This window comes from Schistocerca piceifrons, chromosome 1 (assembly GCF_021461385.2).
Source record: "Schistocerca piceifrons isolate TAMUIC-IGC-003096 chromosome 1, iqSchPice1.1, whole genome shotgun sequence".
NCBI classification, from domain to species: Eukaryota; Metazoa; Arthropoda; class Insecta; order Orthoptera; family Acrididae; genus Schistocerca; species Schistocerca piceifrons.
In genome coordinates, this window is record NC_060138.1 from 647,826,408 (window position 1) to 647,852,760 (window position 26,353).

At 42.9% G+C, this 26,353-nt stretch overlaps 1 protein-coding gene across 3 annotated transcripts in view; it reads left to right on the top strand.

Moving 5' to 3' along the window:
- Positions 1-26,353, top strand: part of LOC124805170 (AMP deaminase 2) — a 467,688-nt gene that overhangs the window by 178,675 nt on the left and 262,660 nt on the right. The window contains exon 1 of one of the 3 annotated variants that reach the window (XM_047265673.1): positions 2,457-2,545. The exons of the other annotated variants lie outside the window; for them this stretch is intronic. Coding sequence (XP_047121629.1) covers positions 2,509-2,545 — 37 coding nt within the window. The 5' untranslated portion in view covers positions 2,457-2,508. Of the gene's footprint in view, positions 1-2,456; positions 2,546-26,353 lie in introns of those variants that run through there. 3 annotated transcript variants of the gene reach the window in all.

A 26,353-nucleotide genomic window follows, 5' to 3' on the forward strand; every position in this document is an offset into this window, starting at 1 on the left:
GGTGGACTAATGACAATACTAAGATTTAACTTCAGTATGTGTCGCATTTAGCGTGCAGATGCAGCGCATCAGATCCATGACTCTAAGGTAAATTATGCAGGTTGGTAGGATCATATTTCGTAAATCAGAGTTTTTGTTTTTCGTTCTAGGGAGCTATCTGTAGGACTAAGTTCGATGTCTGTGAATAAAGCACGTGTCTATTGGTGAAATATAAGATGTTTTGTTTATTATATCAGCACGGTAAATTTTATCATGACTAATTTCAACGTAGGATTGCGTAGGCCTACCCCCCTCCCTCTCTCTCTCTCTCTCTCTCTCTCTCTCACATACACACACACACACACACACACACACACACACACACACACACGTGCGCGCGCACGGTACGCGCGCCTCTTCTGGTTAGTTTAATGCAGCTGCTCGACCGTATACACTAAAGTCCTTAGCGAAGGATTAGATCAGTGAAACCTTACGCTCCAAGCAGAGCGCCGGTCACGCCAGATACATTTCTAGGGCAGCACGATGCAGCCTTCTAATTTGGGAACGTGATTTTTCTCTTTCGGACATGAGTGAATACCATAAGACGACTGAAACGCAAATAGTTCTAAATTGTTTCACTGGGAGAACTAACTATCCCGGTTTGCCAAACAATTTTCTTTCCATGTACTTAAGATGAGTCAAACCACTAAAGGGAACACAGTGATCGCCTTGCAAATTTTCTTATTGTGTCAGTTTTCCAGCCTCAAGTCACTATCATAACCGGTTTCTACTTCTTAGAAACTTATAAACTAATCATTACATGATCTGAATACTTTATATAGTGACTTTTCATAGAAAATGTCGACATCGCTTTCTTCACGTTTTGTGTTTACCACGGGGCAGATTGTGACCGAAAGAGTAAACAGTCGTAATTGACCTTTTAGATAGGTTTGAAATTATTGTCTATGTGTTAGGACCCGGAAAGAATGTTCGTCTTCGTTAGAAAAACCATTCATTGGGTTTCAATGCGTAATATTATTCGTTCCACATGTGCGTATAAGCGCGCCATTGTGCACGAGTGTGTGTGTGTGTGTGTGTGTGTGTGTGTGTGTGTGTGTGAGAGAGAGAGAGAGAGAGAGTGTGTGACGGGGGGGGGGGGGGCAGCGTGGGGAGGGGGGAGCGAGAGTTAAGCTTTTTCGAAACTAACAATGTCCAGAGTGTAGCGAAAAACGTTTTGGAGTCTTTATGGATTGATCAGGGTTGGAGCATCACGAGAAGAAACAAAGTATGAAACGGACCCAATTAGGCGGCACATTATGGTTCGTTAGCGAAAAGACTGGAAGTCACTTCCGAGTTTGTGATGTTACCCGCTACTCATCGACGGGCCCATCCTTGAAGTAAAAGCGCGCTTCTGAAGTTGCAGCTCGATATCATCTGTGAATCATGATATGCATATTCCGACCCGCAGACAGATGCTTCACTGCGGAGAACAGGTCTTCAGATGACGAGAAAGATTACACAGGCGATAAGAAACGTTATGATTTCACAAGAGGATTATTTAGCCCAAATGGAGCAATAGGCATTTACTGGTAGCAAACATGATAGAATGTCTGATTACTGATGTAATTAAGTTCAAGCACATGTAACAATGAAATATTCCGCTAAGAAACAGGGAAGGAAACGCCCTGCGTTGAAATCTAAGCTATTATGAGTGGGAGAAAGGGTAGCTGGAAAGAAGAGTCTCCGGAAGTGCGTCAACTATAGACGGAGGATACCAGAAAAATGCGTTATCTTGAGTCGCATAGTCTGCATGAGGTATTTGAACATTATCACCGGTAAGCGAATCTAAATTTCCCAGGTATTGCTCGTAAGTTCGCCCACAAGATGCAAAGATCTGCATTTGAGTTTTGGTCGAGTGCACAATTGTAATCTGTCAGGGAAAAATAAGTTTCATCACACACTCTTATTGCAGAGAATAAGTTCCAGTGTTGAAAGATAATTCCATTTTGCTCCAGGAAAAGCATAAAAATCCACATTTATCGTGGATTACGCTGTTTTCGATGCAACAATGATGATGAATACTTTAGTGCAAAATCTGTTAAGCCCAATATCCCAGTGAGATGGGACTCAATCAAGAGCACTTAAGAATTGTCAAAGCAGAAGTACTTGTTTTCTTAAAAAGAGCAATACTGTCACAACAGAAAGCACCTCTGTGTTTGTGCGTGATTGGATAGTGTGGAAGCGTAACCACCAACCGAGGGCGAGAGAGCATGTATTTATAGCTCATGAAGAGCAATTAATCCGTCACCCCTGCATCAGGGTCCTGCCACCGTACTAATGAGGCAGAACAGCGAGCGGAGTCAGTGGCCAGGCGGCGAGGCGTGATAAGCTCGCGACGTGGTTGCCACGTGACCACGACCGGGGCGCCCATTGGCTCCAGCGCGGGTGCGGGGGAGGGGAGGATTCGCGCTGGGTCTCAACAGAGGTGCGGCGCGCCAGGCGCTCAGTCTGGTCTGATGCTCCGCCAGCATGGACACGGATTTCCGGTACCTGGCGCAGTGGCGTGGTGAGTGTGGCGGCGTGACCGCCGTAACGTGCGGGTGCGGGTGCGGGTGCGTTCACTTAGGATCGCGTACACGTGATATGTTCTAAAACGCGACTTAGGCGCTTCGTGGCAATGACGGGAACAAAGCACAACTACATGTATCCCAAGCGAATTGCAGTACAGTGGTTTGTGTATAACACTAATAACATACCAATGTTGCGTATGTACAGATAAAGGCGTTGTTTTTCCTTCAATTGTCTATTATTGAGGTTTGCTGTACGATTTCTGTAACCTCCGCCGGATATTTGGACCGATACTTAGCTTTTAGCTGTGTTGTTACGTCTGGGCGGATGTCAAACAGCCCACTCTACCCTTTGTAATAAAAAGAGAATCCAAAAACGAAAAAGTGTTAATATACTTTCAATGTGGCTCGTACTCGTGCCATATTGCATCGTCTAGCTTATACTGAAACCTGTGCTTCGCGATTTCGCAGATATGGAGTACTTCTGCTTCCGCTGAAAATATTACAAATACAGTCTTCAAGGCGCCAGGGCGGATTGTGAACAGTAGAGGTTACTGTGAGGAACGCGTCGATATGAGACAGACGTTATCCCTGAGTCAATGCGTCAGTTGTTATCTAGTACTTGCCTACGTCTGACGATGCCGCTTATCAGAATGATGGCAGCTTGGTTTATCCAGAAGCTTACTATTTACGTCACGTCTCGTGTTTGTCTCTTACTTAAAAGTAACCGAGACATTAATTGCTTGAACGCACATTGTAGCAAGGGCACTGATTAATTTTTTCACTCCGTAATGGCTTGGTATATGTGAACTCTGTCTCGGGCAATATGTTACTACTGTTAAATGAAGGAACACACGCAATACCACCTATAATAAAAATACTCGACGAAACCTTACACGTCAAAGGTTTGTTAGATTTGCAAATTAAAGTTTGTAAACAAAGCCGATAATTGAGAGCAGTTGTATTTAAATTTTAGTGGGAGAGTCACAAGGGGGTGTGAAAGTCTGCAGGTGTCAACGCTATGAGTAGCGAGGCAGGTAACCGTGTGTCTGTTCTGTAACTGAACTCATGCTCGAGCTGAGCAATGAACAGTAGTGTTGTAAGCCTAACTTATAAGCGAGTACCAGAATCCTAGATAACATCTAAATGTTTTCAGAAGTAGGCATCCCGGTTTACTTATTCAGTTATTCGACTATATTGCTTTTCGAAGTGAATTCGCCTTCCTTTCGTGACTCTATAGCATGCGTAGAGTTAGTAGAGTGTTTCTTTAGATTTCCGAAACTAGTCTCATTACTATCGACTGCTGTTTAAATTTCTAATTCCCAAATTCAGAAAGAGGCTATGTTAAATTTCAATCTGCCTATCTTGCTGCAGTCGATGCTTACGGCTTCATCCAGACTTCGTCACATTCTGCGCAGCTGAACAATGATAGGCGGCATGAACTCATAACAAGTAGTGGGCTGGAAAGTTGCAGCACACTCGCGAAGTGATATGGGAGCACTCCATGCTGGCAATTGAAGAAGGGCCCGAGCTCCATGCACGTGCGCTGCTTGGCCGTGGCCCACCGTGTTCCCAACCGCAGACTAAGCAGGCAATTAAAAGCACAGCCGGTAAATCGCAGGCGCGTTGCGCAACCGATCACGTGACTCCCAAAAGCCGGCCCACGTACGCGGTGGCCACAGCAGCTGTAGGGGAGTCCGCATTGTTTACCTCTGCGTTCATTGATACCTGGAGCTGCGGTGCGCGCTTCTTTATGTGTCAGCCTTCTCAGATCAGAGCACATCTATGAAAACTGGCTGTTTCTTCAGCATTGAGCAAACAATTTTTGTTTCGTTTTACCCAGACATGTTTGCTAAAGTTACAGCGTCATCAGCAGTAGTTTTTATTTTCTTTCTGTTAAATAACAGGAAAATTGCTCTTTACTATCTCTGTATATAGACCTTCAGTTTTAAGAAAAATATTAACAAATTTGAAAATGGACAGTTTTTTATATACTTTGCCAACGCATGCTGTTGCTTTTGTGACTTTCTGTATTTTGCGTTACGTCTGTTCTTCTTTCGAAGTTTTCAATCTACAACCATATACAACGCATATATGAGGGTGGTGAGATAAGTCTAGTTAAAAAGCAAGAAAAAATGTTTTTTTTTTCGATAACAATCCACCTTGCTTCTCAACATAGTCCCCTCTGAGGGATGTACACTTGGTCCAGCAATTCTCCAGCTTTTTCATGCCATCGGAAAAATACGTTCTGCCAGGCTCTTCAAACTACTCGTTGACTGCAGCCATCACTTCCTCACGTAACGAAAATTTCTTCCTAGCAGGTCAAAGTTTCAAGTTAAGGAAGAGGAGCACGTTGCTGGGAGCCAAGTCTGGTGAATAAAGTGGATAATGACCTAATTCAAAGCCAAATTCATGCATGCACTTCTGCCATTGTTCTCGTTGATGTATGGGATGGTGCATTGTCCTGGTGAAAGAGCCCTTCTTGTGTATTTTTTCAGCCAACACAAATTCCAATCAGACAGTGAAGCACATTAGAGCCCTGTTCTGTTTCCACCCTTTTCCAAGTAATCTAGGAGGATTATTCCTTGGAACCCCCCCCCCCCCCCCAAAAGGGCCATCACCTTAATAGCTGACAAAATTGTCTTTGCGTTCTTCGTTGCACATTCAGCAGGCTTTGTCCATTGTTTTCACTGCCATTTCGGCTCTGGTTTGTAACGATGGATTCAGGTTTCAACAGTAACAAATTGACGCAAAAATCTAGCGTGTTGCGATTAAAAACTTAGCCAGACATTGTGTTGAAATGTTGTGCCGGTTGCGCTTTTCGTCGAGTTGAGCAGTAGCTGCTCCCACCCCTCACACAGTTTCTTCATAGCAAATTCTGTGCTCAGGTTATTATGCACTCGCTCTGGTGGTAGGCCTGCAGTCTCAGCGATATTAGGAATTTTTCTTCGGTGGTCTTGCATTACAATATATTGGATTTTGCGAGTAGTTTCCTTTCTGGTAGCCTCAGTTGGACGTCCGGAGCGCGCTTCGTCTTCGGTGATTGTCCGCCCACGTTTACATTCATCAGTCCAAAAGTAAATGTTCTTCAGTGATGATGCAGAATACCCGTGAAGTACATCTAGTTCTGTTTTGATTTGTGTGATAGTTGGCCCCTTCAACTGAAAATGTTTAATACCAGCTACTATTTTCAGTCGCAGTTGACACACTGACAATTTCAGGCAACAGTTAACAACCAACTGTACACTGTACATTGTTAAAATTCTTTATACGAACGTTGGAATAATCAGGCTTACTAACCACGAAGGCACAACAAACTGTTCCATTCTTTCATTGATATTTACTACATTTATCAAATTACCCACGTGCGTATGTGTTTCCTCTTACTACTGGGTAAAAAGAAGAAAAAATTGTACCTCAAATTATGTTCAGATTTACTTGAAATTGTCGTAAATTAAACGACGTTAGTTTATGAAAGGACTGATAATATATTTTCGACATAAACCTACCCCTGTAATATTTGAATACAGCATTAGCAGTGTGCTGCTTGACACAGTCACGTCGATTAAATATCTAGGCATTGCGTTGCAAAGCGACGTGAAATCCAATGGGCATGTAAGGATTATAGCAGGGAAGGCAAATGGTCGACTTCGGTTCACTGGGAGAATTTTAGGAAAGTGTGATTCGTCTGTGAAGGGGACAGCATATAGGACGTTCGCGTCCCGTTGTTGAGTACTGCTCTAGTGTGTGGGATTCGCATCAGGTCGGAATGGAGGAAGACATCTAAGCAGTTCAGAGGCAGGCTGCTAAGTTTGTTACCGGTGGGTTCGAACAACAAGCGAGTATTACGGAGATGCGTCGGGTAATCAAATGGGAATGCCTGGAGGAGAGACGAAGTTATTTTCGAGGAACACTATTGAGAACTTTCAGAGAACCGGAATCTTAAGCCGATTGGAGGACGAGTCTACTGACCCAGCGCACATTTCGCGTAAGGATCACGAAGATAAGGTTAAAGACATTAGCGATCGTACTGAGGCGTATAGATAGTCGGTCTTCCCTCCCTCTATTTGCGAGTGCAACGGGAAAGGAAATTAGTAGTAGTGGTACAGGGTACCCTCCACCATGCACCGTACTGTGATTTGCGAAGTGTGTATGTAGATATAGATACTCCGAGGAGATCTTACAATCCAATCGTGCCATTAGCATGATGTAGAGCAGCTATACGAACTCGAAGTCAGGTAAAGAGATGGCTTTGACATCGTGAGGGTCGTAGGCTAAGATTGTTAAAGCCCGCTACTGCCGAATTGCTGTCGGAAGCACAGGATAGTGACACGGCACTAACCGCGCACATAAGGTAATCATCCGTGTTCAGGCCTGAGACGAGGCAATCGCGCCCGACTCTGGTCCGACCGACCACTGCCAGTGCCTCATTGGACCCGGGACGGCGAGGCGTGTAGTCTGGCGAAGCTGGCACCCGACTGCACAGAAATATACATTTCTTCAGAGTTTTTGATAGATATGCTATGTTTAGCGAGTTCTCTGTGGGAAATTTGGAAAGTTTTGCAGAATTTCGTGATGAAAACAAGAGTGCTCGGTAAAATTTTAATCTTCTAAAACAATATTTGCGAAAAAAATGACTATCAAAGTTACGAATGGCTCTAAAAAGAGTTCTACAGAAATTCTAATGACATTTTTTTGCAGATAAGTTTGAGGTATTTGCAATAATCGAGGGACCCACTTTCATTACATAAAATAACAAAATCGCATCAGAGTTCAGATGACAGTTCCGGATAGCACCCAGAGTGTTCCACTGAAAACCCTAGTTTGGCGTAATTGCGATAATGTGGGCTCCACATTCACTACATGAAAAGAAATCGTATAACAGTTCTGATCACAGGTCTGGATAGCGCCCCCAAGAGATATATCGAAAATAGTCAGTTAAACCCTTACTCGAACTCTGACAACTTTCATCCCATGTAGGCTTTCACGGCCGGCGTCTTCATCAGTAAACACTTCCGGGCTAAGTTGCCGTGGTCGATCTGCAGAACTTCTTCTTCTCCCAGACGTTTCGTTCTCAACTACGGAGAACATCTCCCGAGGTGAGTCGACGACTGGCTGCTAGGAGCTGGGGCCGCCGCTTATATGTCGATCGTAGAGGGCGCCACCGCACGCCACGTGGCGTCGATGTGTAGCTATCTCTGGCTATCGTCTGTTCTCTCGATTGCAGGCAATCGATTGTCACGTGATTGATGCAACGTCCACCGCCTTATCTTGTCCAATTTTAATCCTTCTTCTTTACGATTAAAATTGTATAGATGTTTGTGGATTTCAATTGCCTCTCTATACATACGTGTATAATAAAGCGCCGTCCTCGCTAGCACGCTTGTCTCACCAAATTTTATTTCGTGATATCCATCCTTAAAAACATGTTCCCGCTACTGCCGATTTGTCGATATGTCCCAAGCGACAGTTTCTTTTGTGCTCCGTCAACCATGTATTGATGCTTCTTTTTGCAGTTGTTATGTAAAACCTGGCGGTCATAATCTGCTACGCACTGCCGCATCGAGTTGTTGATATTTTTATAATGAAGCCCAACAGTTGGCAGCTCTTATAATTTATAAAAAGATTGAACATTTACAAATGCGTACATGAAGTTTCCACAGGGGGAAAACATTTTTGTTACAACTAAGAGACAGTACTATTTAATGTATACAATTGTAGCTCGTGGGTATGAAAGGGATGCGCAACAATACTACACACGCTCGTTTGAACAGTTTCATAATGCTAGTTCAGTCGGTGCTCTTGTGCAGTTATCGGACTAGTGCAGCTACTCGTATAACACTGGTAACCTTATCAGCATTGAACGTCGTCTCAGCTTTAAAGAATTTAAAGTGATCGATGATACTGGCATTCTTTTCACTCCGTCTCATTCTGCCTTCCAAAAACTGTCGGGTGCCTTGGCTGATACCGGATCAAAGTTATCGTCGAAACATGTCCACACAACATAAGATCGTCATCATCCTCTTACCTTCGTTAGAAACATCTTCATTTTGGAATGTTTCAATGCCCGCGTCGGCAAACAAGTGTCCTGGAGCCCTTTTAGTTCGTTGTCCAACAAGGACATAACAAGACAATTTGGCTTTTTACTGTTAGCAGAAAAATGGGCTACCGTAAAACCATCAAACAGGAAACTAGGAAACCCTTGAAGTTGGAAATAGTGAAATGTACGGATTTACTGGATGATAATTCTAGTGCGATTTTGTATATTTTATGTACTGAATATCAGTCCCTAATTGTTACAGTTATCTCGTAAACTATTATCTGCACAGAAAATGGCATTAGGCTTTTCAGTAGAGCTCTTGGGGGGGGGGGGGGGGGCGCTGTTCAGAACTGTGATCACAACTTTTTGCACAATTTTTGCAGAACTATGCAAATTTTGTGTAGATCACTCGGGAACTATAGCTCATATATCAAAAACACCGAGAAGATGTACATTTCTAGAAAGTTGGGATCCAACTTTGCCAGTAATGAAAATGGGTCCCTCGTTATTGCATTTATCTCATAAACTATCATCTGCGCAAAAAGTCATTAACGTTTTCTATAAAACTTTTGGGAGCTATTCAGAATATTGAAAGTATTTTTTTTTACAAACTGGAAAATAATTTTTTTACAAGATTTTTTCCGAAGTGTTCTTTTTTTCGCGAAATTCAAATTATATTCAGAGAACAACAGAACTATGGCATATCAGTAAAGAACTCTGAAAAAATGTATATTTCTCGAGAGTCGGTCGCCAACTCCACATGACAGGGGCAGGTGGTCAGCACACCGCTCTCTGGGCCGTAGTCGGGTTTCTTGACCTTGGAAGAGCCATTAATCGGTCGAGTAGCCGCCTAGTTGGCCTCGCGAGGCTGAATGCACCCCGTAAAGTTCATGGCAGTATCGGGTATCGAAACAGTCTCCCACATGGCAGTTAGCCGCGCTGACCACTCAGCTACGGGCGAAATGGGAGTAGAGGAGAGGAATTGGCGCTGATGTGGTGATCAGAAATGGTGCACCAGGGTCGTGTCAAATCCCTGAAGTGAGGGCAAGTGGGACTGTCACCGGCGACAGGTCATTGTAACTAGCGGACCTCTTCAAAATAAGAGAGCAGTATGTTGTACCAGTATGTAGGCAACCGGTCCACTCCGTCTTGTCTCTTTACTATAAGCCCAGGTACAACACTGCACTCTATAGTAAAAGGTCACATACACGAAATAGTTACGCAGAAGTCACACTAGCCAGTTTACTCTAAATGAAGTATACGCAACACTGATCATTGTGAGAAGCTAAAGCTTACACCTGATTGATTCTGAATGAAGATAAGCTCTCGACTGCATATATTTCGGCTGGGAGGGGAGTAGCGGGGTGGTTGCCAACCTTAGTTATTGAAGAACGCAGAAAAAGTTAGTTTATGGGGTAGTTATTGATTTTCTTGATTTTGAATCGTAGAGAGATAGGATTTTCCACTTGTGTAGACTTTGATGTATCATGGAGTACATTCCTGTAAATTCGTCCCCGAGCGGAAAATCGTTCATTCGGCAACATCTAAAGCGCAATGGACACTTGATGCGTCAATAATCATAATATTTTTTAATTCTTTTACTATTTTTAATATTATCGGGGAAAGTTACTGCAGAATTCCATAGCACAACGTAACATCTTAAATGCTGAGTCGCCTCAGATTCGTCGGTTGACAGCATGGTTTGTCAGAAGATGAAAAATGTAGATTGGTCAATAGGGACGAACCAACATGACAAAGTACTTATTGCACAAACATGACAACCCTTTCAAGTTCATAGAAGTTTCTGCTAGTAAAAAAAAAAATATGCGTGAGAGACCAGAGCTAAACAAGGAAGTTGTGGATAAATGAGGGTAAGGGCGATTGTAAATTGTTGAACCAGGCGCAGTACAGAGGAAAGTAGATAGCGTACATGGCAATATAAATGTCGAAACGACAATAATAAAAGATCATAAACAAGCGGGATGGGTAGTTTACAGTTATTGTTGGCGGATGATGTCAGTTTGGAAATTAGTCGTGTTCTTCGTTGACAGGTTGCGATCTGCAACGACATACACACATCAAAAAAAGTTTTGCATCAACTCGGTTCCGAGAGATGTGGAACCTGTACAGAAAATTGGAATAGAGATCAACATAAACATCGTTTCTGCCCGTTTTATTGCTCATGAAAACCACACATTGCAAGTTGTACCACCATACAGCGAGACCTTCAGAGGTGGTAGTCCAGACTGCTGTACACACCGGTACCTCTAATGACCAGCAGCGCGTCTTCTTGCATTGATGCATGTCTGTATTCATCGTGGCATACTATCCACAAGTTCATCAAGGCACTGTTGGTCCAGATTGTCCCACACCTCAACGGCGATTCGGTGTAGATCCCTCAGAGTGGTTGGTGGGCCACGTCGTCCATAAACAGCCCTTTTCAATCTTTCCCAGGCCTGTTCGATAGGGTTATTGTCTGGAGAACATGCTGGCCACTGTAGTCGAGCGATGTCGTTATCCTCAAGGAAGTCATTCACAAGATGTGCACGATGAGGGCGCGAATTGTTGTCCGTGAAAGCGAATGCGTCGCCAATATGCTGCCGATATGGTTGCACTATCAGTCGGAAGATGGCATTCACGTATCGTTCAGCCGTTACGGCGCCTTCCATGACCACCAGCGGCGTACGTCGGCCTCACATAAACCACCCCAAACCAGCACGGAACCTCATGCCTTGCTGCACTCGTTGGACAGCGTGTCTATAGGCGTACAGCCTGACCGTGTTGCCTCCAAACACGTCTCCGACGATTGTCTGGTTGAAGACATATGCGACACTCATCGGAGAAGAGAACGTGATGCCAATTCTGAGTGGTCCATTCGGCATGATATTGGGCCCATCTGGACCACGCTTCATGGTACCGTGGTTTGCAAAGCTGGACCTCGCCATGAAGTGGGGTTGCGCATCATGCAGCCTATTGCGCACAGTTTGATTCGTAACACGACGTCCTGTGGCTGCACGAAAAGCATTATTCAACAAGGTGGCGTTGCTGTCAGGGGTCCTCAGAGCTATAATCCGTAGGTAGCAGTCATCCACTGCAGTAGTAGCCTTTGGGCGGCCTGAGCGACGCATGTCATCGACAGTTCCTGTCTCTCTCTGTCTCCTCCATGTCCGAGCAACATCGCTTAGGTTCAGTCAGAGACGCCTGGACACTTCCCTTTGCTGAGAGCCCTTCGTGGCACAAAGGAAGAACGCGGGCGCGATCGAACCGCGATATTGACCATCTAGGCATGGTTGAACTACAGACTACACGAGCCGTGTACCTTCTTCCTGTTGGAAAGACCGGAACTGATCGGCTGTCGGACCCCCCTCTGTCTAATAGGCGCTGCTCGTGCATGGTTGTTTACATCTTTGGGCGGGTTTAGTGATATCTGTGAACAGTCAAAGGGACTGTGTCTGTGATAAAATATCCACAGTCAACGTCTATCTTCAGGAGTCCTGGAAACCGGGGTGGTGCAAAACCTTTTTTGCTGTTTTTATATCGCCATCTCCTTAAGTCATTGCGTGAAAATCAACTGTATGCTTCAGTTACTTGCTGTTTGGATGACATAGTACTGCGTTTACTGCCGTTTAGCCAGTGTGTGGAAGTAATTCCAGCCCACCTGGAATCGCATGTATGCAAAATCTTAAACGTTTCAATTTACATACTAACAGCATGCACAGTGACGCCACCTACTCGGCAACTAGAGAAAGTTCGTTGAATATCACCACCACCGTGTAAAATCGTATCTTGTTGCTAAAAGCACCTTTATTTTTGTGTGTTTCGGTTACTGACAAGCGTAGCTACCTGTGATGGACGGAATGGTCCCTTCTTCCTCTATAATCTTCGTGGTCGTTTCTGATCTAGAAGATCCGGCACATAGCGCCATTTTGCTAAGTAACCCAAAAACGTCCCTTCTCATTTCAGAACGATATTTGTCGAACTTGGGGTTTCATTTGCTTTTCACCTTATTTTTCGCTTAACAGACCCTAATCAGCCTTCTCCATACACATTTATGATATGTAGTTTATATTTTACATTAGTTATTAATTCGGGTGGCCTGCCATTGGGTATGTGTAGTTCAGATTGCACAGCAGGTCCGAGACTGCTGCATTCTAGCCTAGGTTTCGAAAAGAGAAGTTACACTTCGTTTAATAAGATAGGAATGCTTTCAGGCATTTCATGGCAATCGAATTGGAAAAAAATAGCTGCGAGCCCCCATAAAACACGTTGTCTGTATTGTCTGACACTAACGATATGCACTAAATTTGGGAAAAGGCAAGATAAAACAGATGAATGTGAAAAACAGTTCTATAATCGTTGAACACAGTATCAGTGGTTTGTGCTTGACGCAGTCACTTGGATTAAAAGTCTAGGTGTAAAATTGCAAGCTCGGTTGTAGAGAGGGCGAATGGTCGACTTCGGTCTATTGGTAGAACTCAACGAAAGTGTATCTTGTCTGTAAATGAGACCGCGCAAAGAACACTCGTGTGACCCAGTCTTGAATACTGTTGGTTTATTAGGGGTCCCCACCAGGTCGAATTATAGAAAGACATCCCCCAAGAAATTCAGAGGCGTGCTGCTAGATTTTTTTACAGGTAAGTTCCATCAACACACGTGTATTACGCAAATATTTCGTGAAATCAAATGGGAATCCATGGGAGGAGGTATTGCCGCGAAACAGGAGTGAGAGTTTATAGCACTGAGATTGTGCATCAGATCTCGGTATAGGATGGAAGATCCAGTGCAATACATGTCTGCTGCATGAAGATGTTGAAATTTTTAATCTCTCCCCCCCCCCCTCTCCTTCTCGTATTTTTTATTTAAAAAAAAAGGAAGACCATTACGCTGTGTTAAAGTGCGCCAGGACAAGAGATTAAAAAACTACATTAAAATTGCCTGCTGCTGTACTATTTGTCTCGTACACTGCCTGTATCTGTGAGACCGTTACTAAGACGTAATAAAAAATAACGCTGTCATCAGACTTAAGGTTGGTGTGAAGACCACAGTGCTCTGCTGGGCAACGTCCTATTCGAGATGGTAGAACCTTGCCTTCCAGTGATCATCGAACAGCATTACTCTGTTATTGGGGACCTACAGTGTAACCTGGACTCTGAACGTCCCAGCGACTTGGCATTTTTCACAGTAACAAGTCATTGTCGGACATGAAAAAAGTGATAAGTTGCAAAAAAGTCTTTGGACCTACTAGTGATTGCACCCTTGACCTTCAGACTAGCAGCCTGACAGCTATTGAGCAACATAGATACTGTACTGAGAATGAGCATCAACAACTACGAGAACAGTGGTGAAGTGTTGACAGTAAGAGATTGTAATTTCCACATCAAAGTTGCGCTTATTTGTCGACACTAAAAAGTTAGGTAAGTGCACTTAAGGCGACGATTTCCAGCAAGTGAATGTCATCCCTGAAGTAGGAGTCTGTAAACTATGAATAATAATCTAACGGCTTTCTTTCCTTCTTTTGTAAGCTCAAAAGTTTCCCGCTCACGAATACTATCAGCTGTGGGAATAGGTGGAAGTGAGAGTGTGTCAAATTTTGCGAATATAGTGAAACTTGTTTTCGTACTTCCTTTAGGTCAGCGTTCTTCAACGCGCCGTTCACCTTCTACCAATTCAATCCCTCCGTCTTTCTATTTCCCAAACACATTTTGGAGCAGACCCATTGTCCTGAAAAAAAAACATTTTTTGTAGTGCAAGCATGTTCTCATGTATTTTTCATGGAATTAATACAATGACCTGCATTGTACATATCCCTTTTTCTATCATTTTGAAGAAAATTTGTGAAAAGATGTATTTTGCTTTCCACAAAACACTGCTCATAATGTTTCCGGCCGCTGTGGACGAGAGGTTCTAGGCGCTTCAGTGCGGAACCGCGCTGCTGCTACGGTCGCAGGTTCGAATCCTGCCTCGGGCATGGATGTGTGTGATGTCCTTAGGTTAGTAAGGTTTAAGTAGTTCTAAGTCTAGGGGACTGATGACCTCAGATGTTAATTCCCATAGCGCACAGAGCCATTTGAACCAGCTGAATGAAAATCCAAATTAGACTAAGTTCCTTGTTAGCATCTGCCGAAGATAGGCTGCATTGTTTGTAAATGTATGAAATTCTAGGAAACTCTTAACTGTTACTGTAATCTTCAGGGAAATGGCCTGGGAATTTATATGGTCGAAAAATGACGTCGTGCAGTTCATTGTTCGTAATAAAATATTTTATTAGATGCTCAAGGCCTATACACCAATTGAGAAAAATGATAGGTAATATTTTTATATTAAAGAGTTATATAAAAGAGGTAAATGTTCTTATACACATTTGCATACATATATTCCAATGCTAATCAGAAAAAAATGTGATCTGCTAACAGTGAGAACAGTGGTATTCTTAAAGTTGTGGAATATAGATATAGCGTTCATGCGCACGTAGTTTATTTAACTAGAGTCTGCCTGATAGTCGGCGGAGCTGTAATCAGTGGAACACTGCCATGGCGTCCGCGAACACCGGTCAGCGCTGCCTCGGAGTCGCGCGGTTCTCGCGGTACCAAGAGCTGTTCTTGCTCTGGGTGTCGCGGGCTCATCAAACCGTTTTTACACACTTTCTCCCTCCTAGACTCTTAAAGACCCACTCCCAACGAGCGAAAGGGGAATTCACAACGTTTTTCAGCAGGTATTCGAATGTATGCAGAAATAAACTGGGATGGAGTTTTAGAAATCTTGTCATCGTTTCTGCTGCTGGTCACACACACAGGTTCCTGGTAGTTAATCCAAGCACGTGTGCCCAGTCTCCGCCAATCGCTGGGCTTCGTTGCCTATGCCTACTGCGGCAGGACTCGCCGCGTTCGCTGAAAGATAGCTAGGATTGCGCCGAAACAAGTATACACTGGAGAATACAGCTCGGGAGACCTACAAGCTAAGCCGCTTACGCAGTGTCGGCATTTTGCCGTCCATTGTGCTTTCATGCTCCTCCCCACCCCCCTCCCCCCACCACAGCCCCAACCCCCACCCTCTCTTTTACGTTATTATAACGCAGCTTCCCAAATGAAATGAGAAAAGAACGGTGCAACATTTTAGTTAAACAGTTATATGCCATTCCCTTATATTCTACCACATGCTTCAATCAGTTCAGCTACAGGTGCTCGATTACAGTTTGAAGTTAAGAATTTGAAAAGTATGATAGAGAGCGTTTGTTGGAGGAGATACTCGGTCTCCAAAGCTTTGCGTACTTGAACATTCTTTGTTTTTGTTGTCAAGAATAAAGAAGTTGCGATCCACTATGGGCGGCTAAGCGACCGACTGCACATACTTCCTAATAACGTCTGGTGACCACTTCTTCACGCCTATACGAGCTGCTGTAAAATTACTCGATTAATATAGCTGTTTAGGGTATGAATTATGGTGTCTTCGTTTCGCACACAGTGCTCCTACAGTTGTAATAATAAAGTTGTCTCGCTAACTCAGCTTACACTTTTAATCATCCCCCTTCGGAACTTACCTTCGCAAACTGGGGCTCTTCGTTGCTTTCGAGACGTTAAATCCTTATCTTCGCTTTTGTTTTCGCAGCCTCGACCTGGTATTGTGGTCAAGACATCCAGCTCGCTGTTGCTTTACTCTCAGAAGTGCTGTGGGTTGGCCCGAGAGCCTCAGTGATCTGCGGAAAGGAAGTACAGAGATATTGTCAGATTAGAGCTTTGATGGCTCCGTGGGATGTCGTTGGGCTGCTCAACTTAAAAAACACTGACGTTACTGAAGGATCGCTACTCAGGCTGTATACCCGAGGGGAAGACCCGATCCTGCATGCTGTGTTACAATCAGGAGTTGTTTGACATCATTCGTCCCAGGAAATAGCGGCATTTCCGGAGCAAACGTTGTTTACTCCTGCTGTTGAAGTCTCGCCCATTTCTGAGGAAGCCGCACCCTACCTTAATAATAGAAGATATTTCGACAAAGATATTCATCGGACAAGGAGGAGACACGTTGTGTCCTAGTTACCGATCTCCTTAGTTCAATCTTACTTCACCGTACCTCGCGGACAATGAGAATGTGACACTTTTGATGATTGTCTTTCACGTGTGGGCCTTGGTTTCATTTCAGGAGGAATAAGTAAGTGTGTATCAGTCAGATTTGACTTTCTCCCTTATTGTTATTACCGGAGTCAGAGATGGACCCTTATCTCAGTGTGTCATTGTGTATCACGAACTCAATGAAAAGATCCATAACGATTTCGAGCTAATGACTATACTCTGTTCATCATAAGAATAAACCTGATGTAAACAAACACAAACGTGATGATTGCTCAGAAACCATAGTACACGTACACTAGCGTTGTTACGCTTTTGGAAGTAGGTCCTACTTATGTGTGAGATATATTATTACTAAGTTACGTTAAAAAAACTTTCAGATATTCCAATTATTAACAACCATCAACGTTTTTCTTAATCACGCTGTAGCTATGTAGTTTTTATTTCAAAAATCGTATACTGTCAGTCTCTCTGTACTGGTGTACTCTGACGTCGCGCTGCCAATACCTGGTATAAAAGTGACTGAGGCTGCTTCCAGTTCTGTTGTGAAACACGCATGTGGAACACGATTAAAAAGTCCCATAAATAGATTATTCTTAATGGTTTTCATAAACTTACAGAAAAAACCGACTTTGAAGTTTTCCGAGGGACTGTATTTGGTACAGTTCATATACAAACCCACATTGAATGTATAGCGGAATCGGTAGCGTTGTAGCTTGTTTACCTAATTCAGTTCATGGATCGCTGGTTCAAGCCTCGCTTTAGTTATATTTTTTTCGTTCAATCTGAAATACATACATCGCTTAATTGTAAAATTCATCATCATTTTTTATGACTAATGCAAGTCTTCTTATTTCTAATTACATATTTCACGCCAAATTCCTGTTTTCATTTGAAAGATAAATTCTTAATTATCGATATTTTATGAAATATTGTTAATAACGATTGCTTAAATTAAGAAAACATAACAATTTAATTTTAGGGCAAAAATGAATTACCAAATACTCTTTATTTGGGCTATGTTCATTGTTTTATACCAATCATTTTCACAATATCGAGCACATCATAGAAATGCTGCATTTTTACATTTGCCGCTGAACCCAATAGAACTGATCTGGCGCCAAGTTAAGGGATTTGTTGCGAGAAGTAACAAGACTTTTTAAGCTGCCAGATGTACATGTTACTGCCGAACGCTGGCGGGATATAGAACGGCACGTCATAAAAGAAGAGTAGAAAATGCGGCGCCAGGGTGGCTTCGTGGATTCTGTTGTTGATAGACTCGTTATCAACGTAGTAGATGCCAGTGCCTGAACTGAAATGTATTTCTCGGATTCAGATAAGGAAGGAGCCAAGAGATTACCAGACGATTGACGTAATTAATACCTTCAGTGGCTTCAGTATTCAACAGTATGGTGAAATCCCTGCAGTACGCTTTTGCATCACACATAGCTCACTCAGAAAAAGTACCCTATGTTTAACTTAGGAATTTTCATAACTTTTGTTTGTAATTAGAATACTATGTTAGGTGAGAACGAGAACATGTTATGCTTTCCGTCTGGTCACCTGAGAAGCGTGCGGTATTGCTGGAGTTATGTCTAATATTATTTCATTCTCTTTAAAAATTATGACGTTCGAAGCTATATTGTTTCTCTGCTCGTCTCTTTTTTTCGTCTGAGCTGCAGCTGGTCACATCATTGCAGGTTAGTTGGACCAGCTGACTGGCCAGTGCTGTCCACGTTTAATGCGCCGGTAACGCTGTTGTCCGGCATTATCGCTTGTTGTCCGGCATTATCGCTTAGTTTATGTTCGTGTAACACAGCATATAACATATCCGTACGATCCTACTTGACTGTGCTCGAGACAGGTTGTCTTCCGCTCTGTGTGAAACGAAATCCAATGAGATTCAAACAAACGAGGAAAATGGGTGGCGTCATGCTTACGTCAGGTTTAGTCTTGCGATGAACAAAGTATAGCTTAATGTTGGTGATATAACGAAAGCACTCAGCTTCTGCTCCTCGCGATACTAGCGGTGTTCTGGGTTCCTCATTGAGTATTCCCGCGGCAGTGCACATAGGATCGTGGAGGGCCTCCGCGTGCCGATGCAACAGCAGCTGGCTGGGCGCGGCTTCCGGGCCGCACACGTCTTTGGCAGCTCGGCCTTGGCGCCGTCCCTGATACCTCATGCCACTGCCAGCCGGTTGACTGCGAGAGTACTGCCGTTGCACAACTCCGCCGGTCGGATAACTCTGCGATTACGATAACAGCCTGCGTTAGCGACTCCTTGCACGCTTCGGCGGGCTTCCCAAAATCCTGAGGCAACCAGAAAAAATGTGTAACAAAATAATCAGTCAGAGCTGGGTTCCAACAAGTCTACTCTCTCAAGATCTGGCAGTCAAGAAACGTTACGAACTCACATAAGTTGACGTAAATAAGTCACGTCAAATTTAATATATCACAAATTCGGTCTACTATTTGTTACTCAGGCGGCATTTTTAAAAATAGTATCTGATTCAGATGAAATAATGGAGGAAGTTAATGCATGCCTTGATTTTCGCTAGCCATAGGTATCTAGAATCCATTTCATTGGGATACTGGAATACTCTCTTTCAAATTCTGAAGGTGGCAGGGGTAAAATACAGAGAGCGAAAGGCTATTTACAATTTTTATAGAAACCAAATGGCAGTTATAAGAGTTGAGGGGCATGAAAGGGAAGCAGTGGTTGGGAAGGGAGTTAGACGGGGTTGTAGCCTTTCCCTGATTTTATTCAATCTGTATATTGAGCAAGCAGTGAAGGAAACATAAAAATTCGGAGTAGGTATTAAAATCCATGGAGAAGAAATAAAAACTTTGAGGTTGGCCGATGACATTGTAATTCTGTCAGAGACAGCAAAGGACCTGGAAGAGCAGTTGAACGGAATGGATAGTGTCTTGGAGGGAGCATATAAGACGAACATCAACAAAAGCAAAACGAGGATAATGGAATGTAGTCGAATTAAGTCGGGTGATGTTGAGGGTATTAGATTAGGAAATGAGACACTTAAAGTAGTAAAGGAGTGTTGCTATTTGGGGAGCAAAATAACTGATGATGGTCGCAGTAGAGAGGATATAAAATGCAGACTGGAAATGGCAAGGAATGCGTTTCTGAAGAAGAGAAATTTGTTAACATCGAGTATAGATTTAAGTGTCAGGAAGTCGTTTCTGAAAGTATTTGTATGGAGTGTAGCCATGTATGGAAGTGAAACATGGACGATAAATAGTTTGGACAAGAAGAGAATAGAAGCTTTCGAAATGTGGTGCTACAGAAGAATGCTGAAGATTAGATGGGTAGATCACATAACTAATGAGGAGTTGTTGAATAGGATTGGGGAGAAGAGAAGTTTGTGGCACAACTTGACCAGAAGAAGGGATCGTTTGGTAGGACGTGTTCTGAGGCATCAAGGGATCACCAATTTAGTATTGGAGGGCAGCGTGGTGGGTAAAAATCGTAGAGGGAGACCAAGAGATGAATACACCAAGCAGATTCAGAAGGATGTGGATTGCAGTAAGTACTGGGAGATGAAGAAGCTTGCACAGGATAGAGTAGCATGGAGAGCTGCATCAAACCAGTCTCAGGACTGAAGACCACAACAGCAACAACAACAGTGTCGTGAGTAGTTGATTAAAGATGTATCCGGAAACGAACGAGTGCAGATGGCCTAAACGTTATTGCACTTAGCCACCTGAGAATGATTAGGCTTTAAAGTGAAGTCACGAGTATATATAGAACTTCACGTAAATGTAATGTAGCAAAGTCAACAAGGAACTCCCATCAGGTTTGTTGCAGCTGTTGACTGTTTAGCATTAGGATATGCCACAGTGGAAGAGAGACGAAAAATTTGATGTTACTATTCATATCAAGGATTGGCTGTGGGCAGCGAGTCACTGCTTTGGATAAATTTCTCCAGTGCTTCGCTCGTCATTCAGTGAAAACATTATACAGTTAATATTTTCTTTCTTCGGATGGTGTAAATGTTTCCGTAGAGGTTTTTGTTTTATTACAGATGAGGCGGGAATGGAGGGGATGGGGAGCTACACCAGGGGCTAAATGAAGTCTTACAACTTGTTGGGTAATCACTGGAATGTCTCCAATGATAAAATATGCATCGAACAATAGATGTTATGAAACACCACAAGAAACGTCGTTCCATTGATACTTCATTGTGAGTAATGCGTGTATGTTGTAAGTTAAGACTGACAGAACCGGTGCAAGGTTCCATGAGATGTAGGATTCCTGACGGTTTTCCATCGCGCAATAGCTTATGCGGGTCCTAAGTAAATTCTAAAGGGTAAAATATGGACTGCGCCTGCTGTGTAGGCCGGTGGAACATGTTTTCAAAGTAGAACTCGCTAACTACTTCTGTTTAAATGTTATACGTAACGGGCAATGAAAAGAGAGGTGACGCTCCACTCTGTAAATCATAGTGCCCGGCGAATTAAGTAGCAAAGCTTTTGCAGAAGAACTGTCGAAACTGTAGTTAAAACTTCTCGTACATACCCTAGTAGGAGTTCGCAAGTAGCACAATGTCCTTTGCCTGGTGATGGTAATCAGAGGTCTTGGCTTGATGGAATGTGACCCACAAAACAAGCAAGTTCAATTATTTTATATTTGCTTGCGTCCATGAACTGTCATTATTTCAAAAACAATACGGTCACGCTTTCGGGATGCATGACATTGTTAAGTAATAACTTACTATGACGTCCGTTAATATGTATACATTACCATTAAGACGACATCGTACTATGGTCAGCCATATTTATAAATTCCACGTTGTGGGCATAAGAAAACAGGAGTCACTGTCATTCCGTATATCAATTCCTGTATAATTTTTGCAAATACTCCATCTTATTTTTCACCGTGAGTGTATCTGGTATACGAGTACATTAGACAACTCTAATATTTAATGTAATTGAGTGTCTGTCTGCCACCAATTTCTTGAGTTATTACTGTTAAGTAAAACTTCAAACATTATTTTTAAATTTAGTTCCAAACTAATGTGAGCCCAGGATGTTGGTGAATCTCTTAGCAAATGTGATTTTTTTTTCTTTTTTGTAGATGACTTAACATTTCATGAAATTCTGATTTAGTGAAGTCAAACATGCCCGCGACAGTTTGTCAAGACTCTTGGGGATTATCATCGTCAGCTATGCCTCAACTTCTCTGTTAGGTGTTAACTTCGTTACGATTTGAAAGGAGCCTTGCGCACATCCTGGTGAGCACCAAATGTTGTCAAATCGGACGTTATTTGTGGCGAAGCAGCAACGTCAGTGTCCTATCACGGAGGGAAGAGGCTATAAAAGTTTCGGCAGGAAGGCGAGGGAAGCGAGTTAAAGGGGATGCGCCGACGAGAATGGAGGAGTGCGCGCCATCACCTGCACTGCCAATACGGCTTGCGTGCCCTCCTTCATTTGGAAGTTTCCGCCGGAAAATCTTTGGCGCTGGCTGCACTATATAGTGTCTACGCCGTCCTCGAATAATGCATTTGGCGCTTGTATAGGCCGTTTAATATCATTTGTGACATGGTTAACGTGACGGCTATATCAACGGGAGGAGCCATCCGTGGCCCAGTATTACGGCTTGGTACAGAAGATCTCATTTCTCTTAAGTCACGGGCTAACGATTATTTCTCCGCGGAACGACCAAGTACTCTTTTAATCGTATTGTGTACTCCAAGAAAAGGAAGAGATTCAGAATTACTAGGTCACTGACGTATGCTTTCAGTTTCTACGATTAATATGAAAATCATAGTCACGGTTCAGTCTCACCAATGTGATCACCGCCAATGCCGTCAGCGTGCAACAGCCAATCACAGACGGTAGGTGCAACAACTGGCAGCGGACGGTAGATAAAGCCTGTCGCAGGGATGCGGCAAATATTGCAGTTGTCGCACGCGGCAACGGAGTGGTTTAACTGACGTCCAAAAGGGCACGATCATTGAATTTCGGGCAAAGGGTGATGGGAGCATTTCCGAAACGGCTGAGTTCTTAAACTGTTCACATGCAGGCCGGCCGGTGTGGCCGAGCGGTTCTATGCGCTTCAGTCTGGAACCGCACGACCGCTACGGTCGCAGCTTCGAATCCTGCCTCGGGCATGGATGCGTGTGATTTCCTTAGGTTAGTTAGGTTTAAGTAGTTCTAAGTTATAGGGGACAGATGACCTCAGATGTTAAGTCCCATAGTGCTCAGAGCCATTTGAACCATTTGTTCACATGCAGCCGTGCTTAAAGTATACCGTGGTTGGCAAAAATGGCAAAATGGCACGATCTAAAACCAGCGCTGAGCTAACTATGTGGTGCACCACGGGCCGTAGATGACAGATCAACTGTTGAGCAATTGACCGCTCAGATTAGCCAAGGGGCTACCATCAGGATCTCCTCAACGACCGTTCAGCGGACGTTGCTACGTATGAGCCTCCACAGCTGGCGCCTGGTTCATGCACCAATGATGATTGCTGTTTATCGGCTGAATTTCGACGCCAGTGCCTCAACTGCACGTCCATTGGGTGGCGATAGGTGGCATTTTCAAATGAAAACTATATATTTAGTTAAATCTACTTATAAGGTTCTTGGATACAATCGTTTGGTAGGATGTGTAGCTTGTATGATGGGAGGAGGAGGAGGAGGAGGAGATTAGTGTTTAACGTCCCGTCGACAACGCGTTCATTAGAGACAGAGCAGAAGCTCGGATTAAGGAAGGATGGGAAAGGAAATTGGTCGTGCCGTGTCAAAGGAACCACCTAGGCATTTGCCTGAAGCGATTTAGGGAAATCACGGAAAACCTAAATCAGCATAGCCGAACGCAGGTTTGAACAGCCGTCCTCCTAAACGCGAGTACAGTGCGGTAACCACTGCGCCACCTCGCTCGGTAATTATGATGGGACTACATTCATTGAGACGAACGACATACGATTAAACTGTATAATATTATGAGCGCATCTAGATTAATCTCCGTAAATGTGTGTGTATGGCTATTTTTTTCGCGTTCTTCTGTAATGAAATAACTTGGGCAACGTATGAGAACTACAGTAACTTTAATCAGATTCTCAACCAGTAATAATAGAAACACCTCTCCAGTCAATGTGACTTCTGCTGCTCCAACAGCCTGTAATAATATTCCGGTACAACAAGTATTCCAAATAACATGGCGTTGCTGGTTCGTAACTAATAGTATCGGGCAATGTGACAATAAGCATACAGGAAAGGGACGAAAAAAACCTTAATGATCTAAATGCCTTATGGTCTGTGACAGTGCAGAGGTTGAGTGAAATAGGGGGTTTTGACAGTAGGATAGAAGCCTCATTAAAAGTGGAGGTATGTATATCAGGAATACCAATAAGTTTTGATTTCATAACCCGAAAAGACATCTCTGTATTGAAATCCTGTTGCCCTACAAAAATTAATTGTAACTTATTTGTTCCCATCACAGGAACAGCGTATGTGGTCAAGTCACTGCCTTAATAACAATGGATCTGTTAAAAGATTGCGATGTCGATTCTATTGAAAGTCTTCGTAGCACTGTATCACCCGGAATTATGTGTCTTTTACAATGCTATTCAAACAAAAAAGTAAAACACGAATTAGGAAGTTTGCAAATGGCTTTTAGTTTCTTCGAACTAAGCCAAGATGGGGTACAGAAGGTAGAAGGGAGGTATGATCAATATTCAGGGATACGACAGAGCAACAACCATTCGAAGCAAAAAAGTCTAGCTCTGTGAGCACTTTATCTTCGATACTATGAAACAAATCTATCGTACTGCAAGCTCTTTTTTGCGTTCCATGTTTTGGGAGGCTTTTGTCATCGTTCTTCTAACTGGTTTTTATGCGGCCCGCTAAGAACTCCTCTCCTGCGCTAACCTCTTCATCTCAGAGTAGCATTCGCAACCTACGTCCTCATTTATTTGTTGTATGTATTCAAATCTCTGTCTCCCCCTACCGTTTTTACCCTCTACAGACCCCCCAAGTAGCAAGGAAGTTATTCTTGGACAAGAAGAAGGGACGGAATGACTGAAAGACATCCTTTCTTCATCGATTGTGCGGAGGCAGTGTGGACAAAAACAACAAAAAATTGTCTAGTGAGCACAGGGCCCAAAACGCATGCCTTAAGGGCAACTGACAATTTTTCAGTAGAAGAGATGTGTTTCACAGTAGCGACGATGAAAAAATGTTCATAGTTCTTAAGGTATGCACATTAGAACCCGTGTTACTGGACTCTGGTTCTCGTTTTGGTCTGTACTATATACCACCACCCAAAATATAGAAAGGAAAGAGCTTGCAGCAGAGAATATTTGTTTCACAATATGGAGGCTATAGTGCTCATTGCTCTTAAGGTATACATTTTCGAATACTTTTTTCCAAAACGTTTTGCTTCGAATGATCGTTCCCGTCATATCTCTGAATGTAGACCGTTCTTTCTGCATGTGTTTTTCAATGGAAAAGCCTGCATTTGAACAATATTGTATTTGTTGTTACTCTTAGCATTTACTCCCTACAAAAAATGTTTATTTGTGCTTCGTTAACGCTCAGTGGCTCAGAGCTCAACGAAAGTATGTATTTAGTTTCTTACAAAACATTTATACTGAAGAGTGAAGTGTAAATGCTTTACAGTGCACAAAATTTACGAAATTATTTCGTTCCTGGTACTGCAATGAGATTATAAATTATTTATTGAATAACATGTAGTAAAAAAATTACCACCAAACCGAATGTTAGAGATTCGATCCTAGATTTTTTCTCTCTCACTGATCGACTTTTTTCTCTTCTGACAACAATATGTTCTGGTAAAAATGCCTAATTATGTGTCAATATGTAAGTCCCCTGTAACATTATCAAAGAACAGGGAAAGGCAAGGACATGCCACCTCCAATACGAGTTTGAGAGCGAAGGATTACTATGTTCAAAACACCCTTCGGGTTGAGAGCAACTTTACCCTATCGTATCCTCGTGTTTTTAATTAGCAACCTATTATGTCGATAAAAATCGATTAGTATCCCATCTGCATTGTTTAGTTTTCTTAGTGCTTACTCTCCCACAAAATTCTGCTTGCATTATTCTTCTGCTAGACTTCTAAAATCTTTCATGATTATGGTACTGACTTCCGCGTTGGCAAAAGGTTTTATCAGTATGCAGTACCCGTCATATACTTCATTACTTTCACGCTTCGAAGCTGGCGTAGTATACATGGCAACATTGGAACATCCATGAGAATAGTCTTTATTTACATGTTTCTCAAAGCATTGTCACACAGCTCTTTGGTTACACATTACCTAATTCGTTTTTCTCACAGATCGTGCCCCTCTTCCACAAAATTTCCGATTTGATTAAAATTCCATTTATTTGTATAACCGTTTTCCCTAGGTCGTGTCTTGCTGTTCTCAAATATTGAAGCAACGAAATTTTGACACCACAGCTGCAGCTTATTTACTAGACTAGTTTCAGGCTTTGCCCATTTTCAGCAGCCACGCTTTTGCATTTAGGATTGGTTAATGTGGACAGTTCTATTTGTCACCACACTTAAATGTGTCTTATATCTTCAACGCCTAGCATAATGTGATCCACGTGACAACGATATTTTGTGCAAAATGGTAATTAGTTCTTACTGGATTACACTGAGTGAGACACATTTTAATTGTAATGACATGAAGAGAACTGTCCACCCGCCAGGTTCGCCGA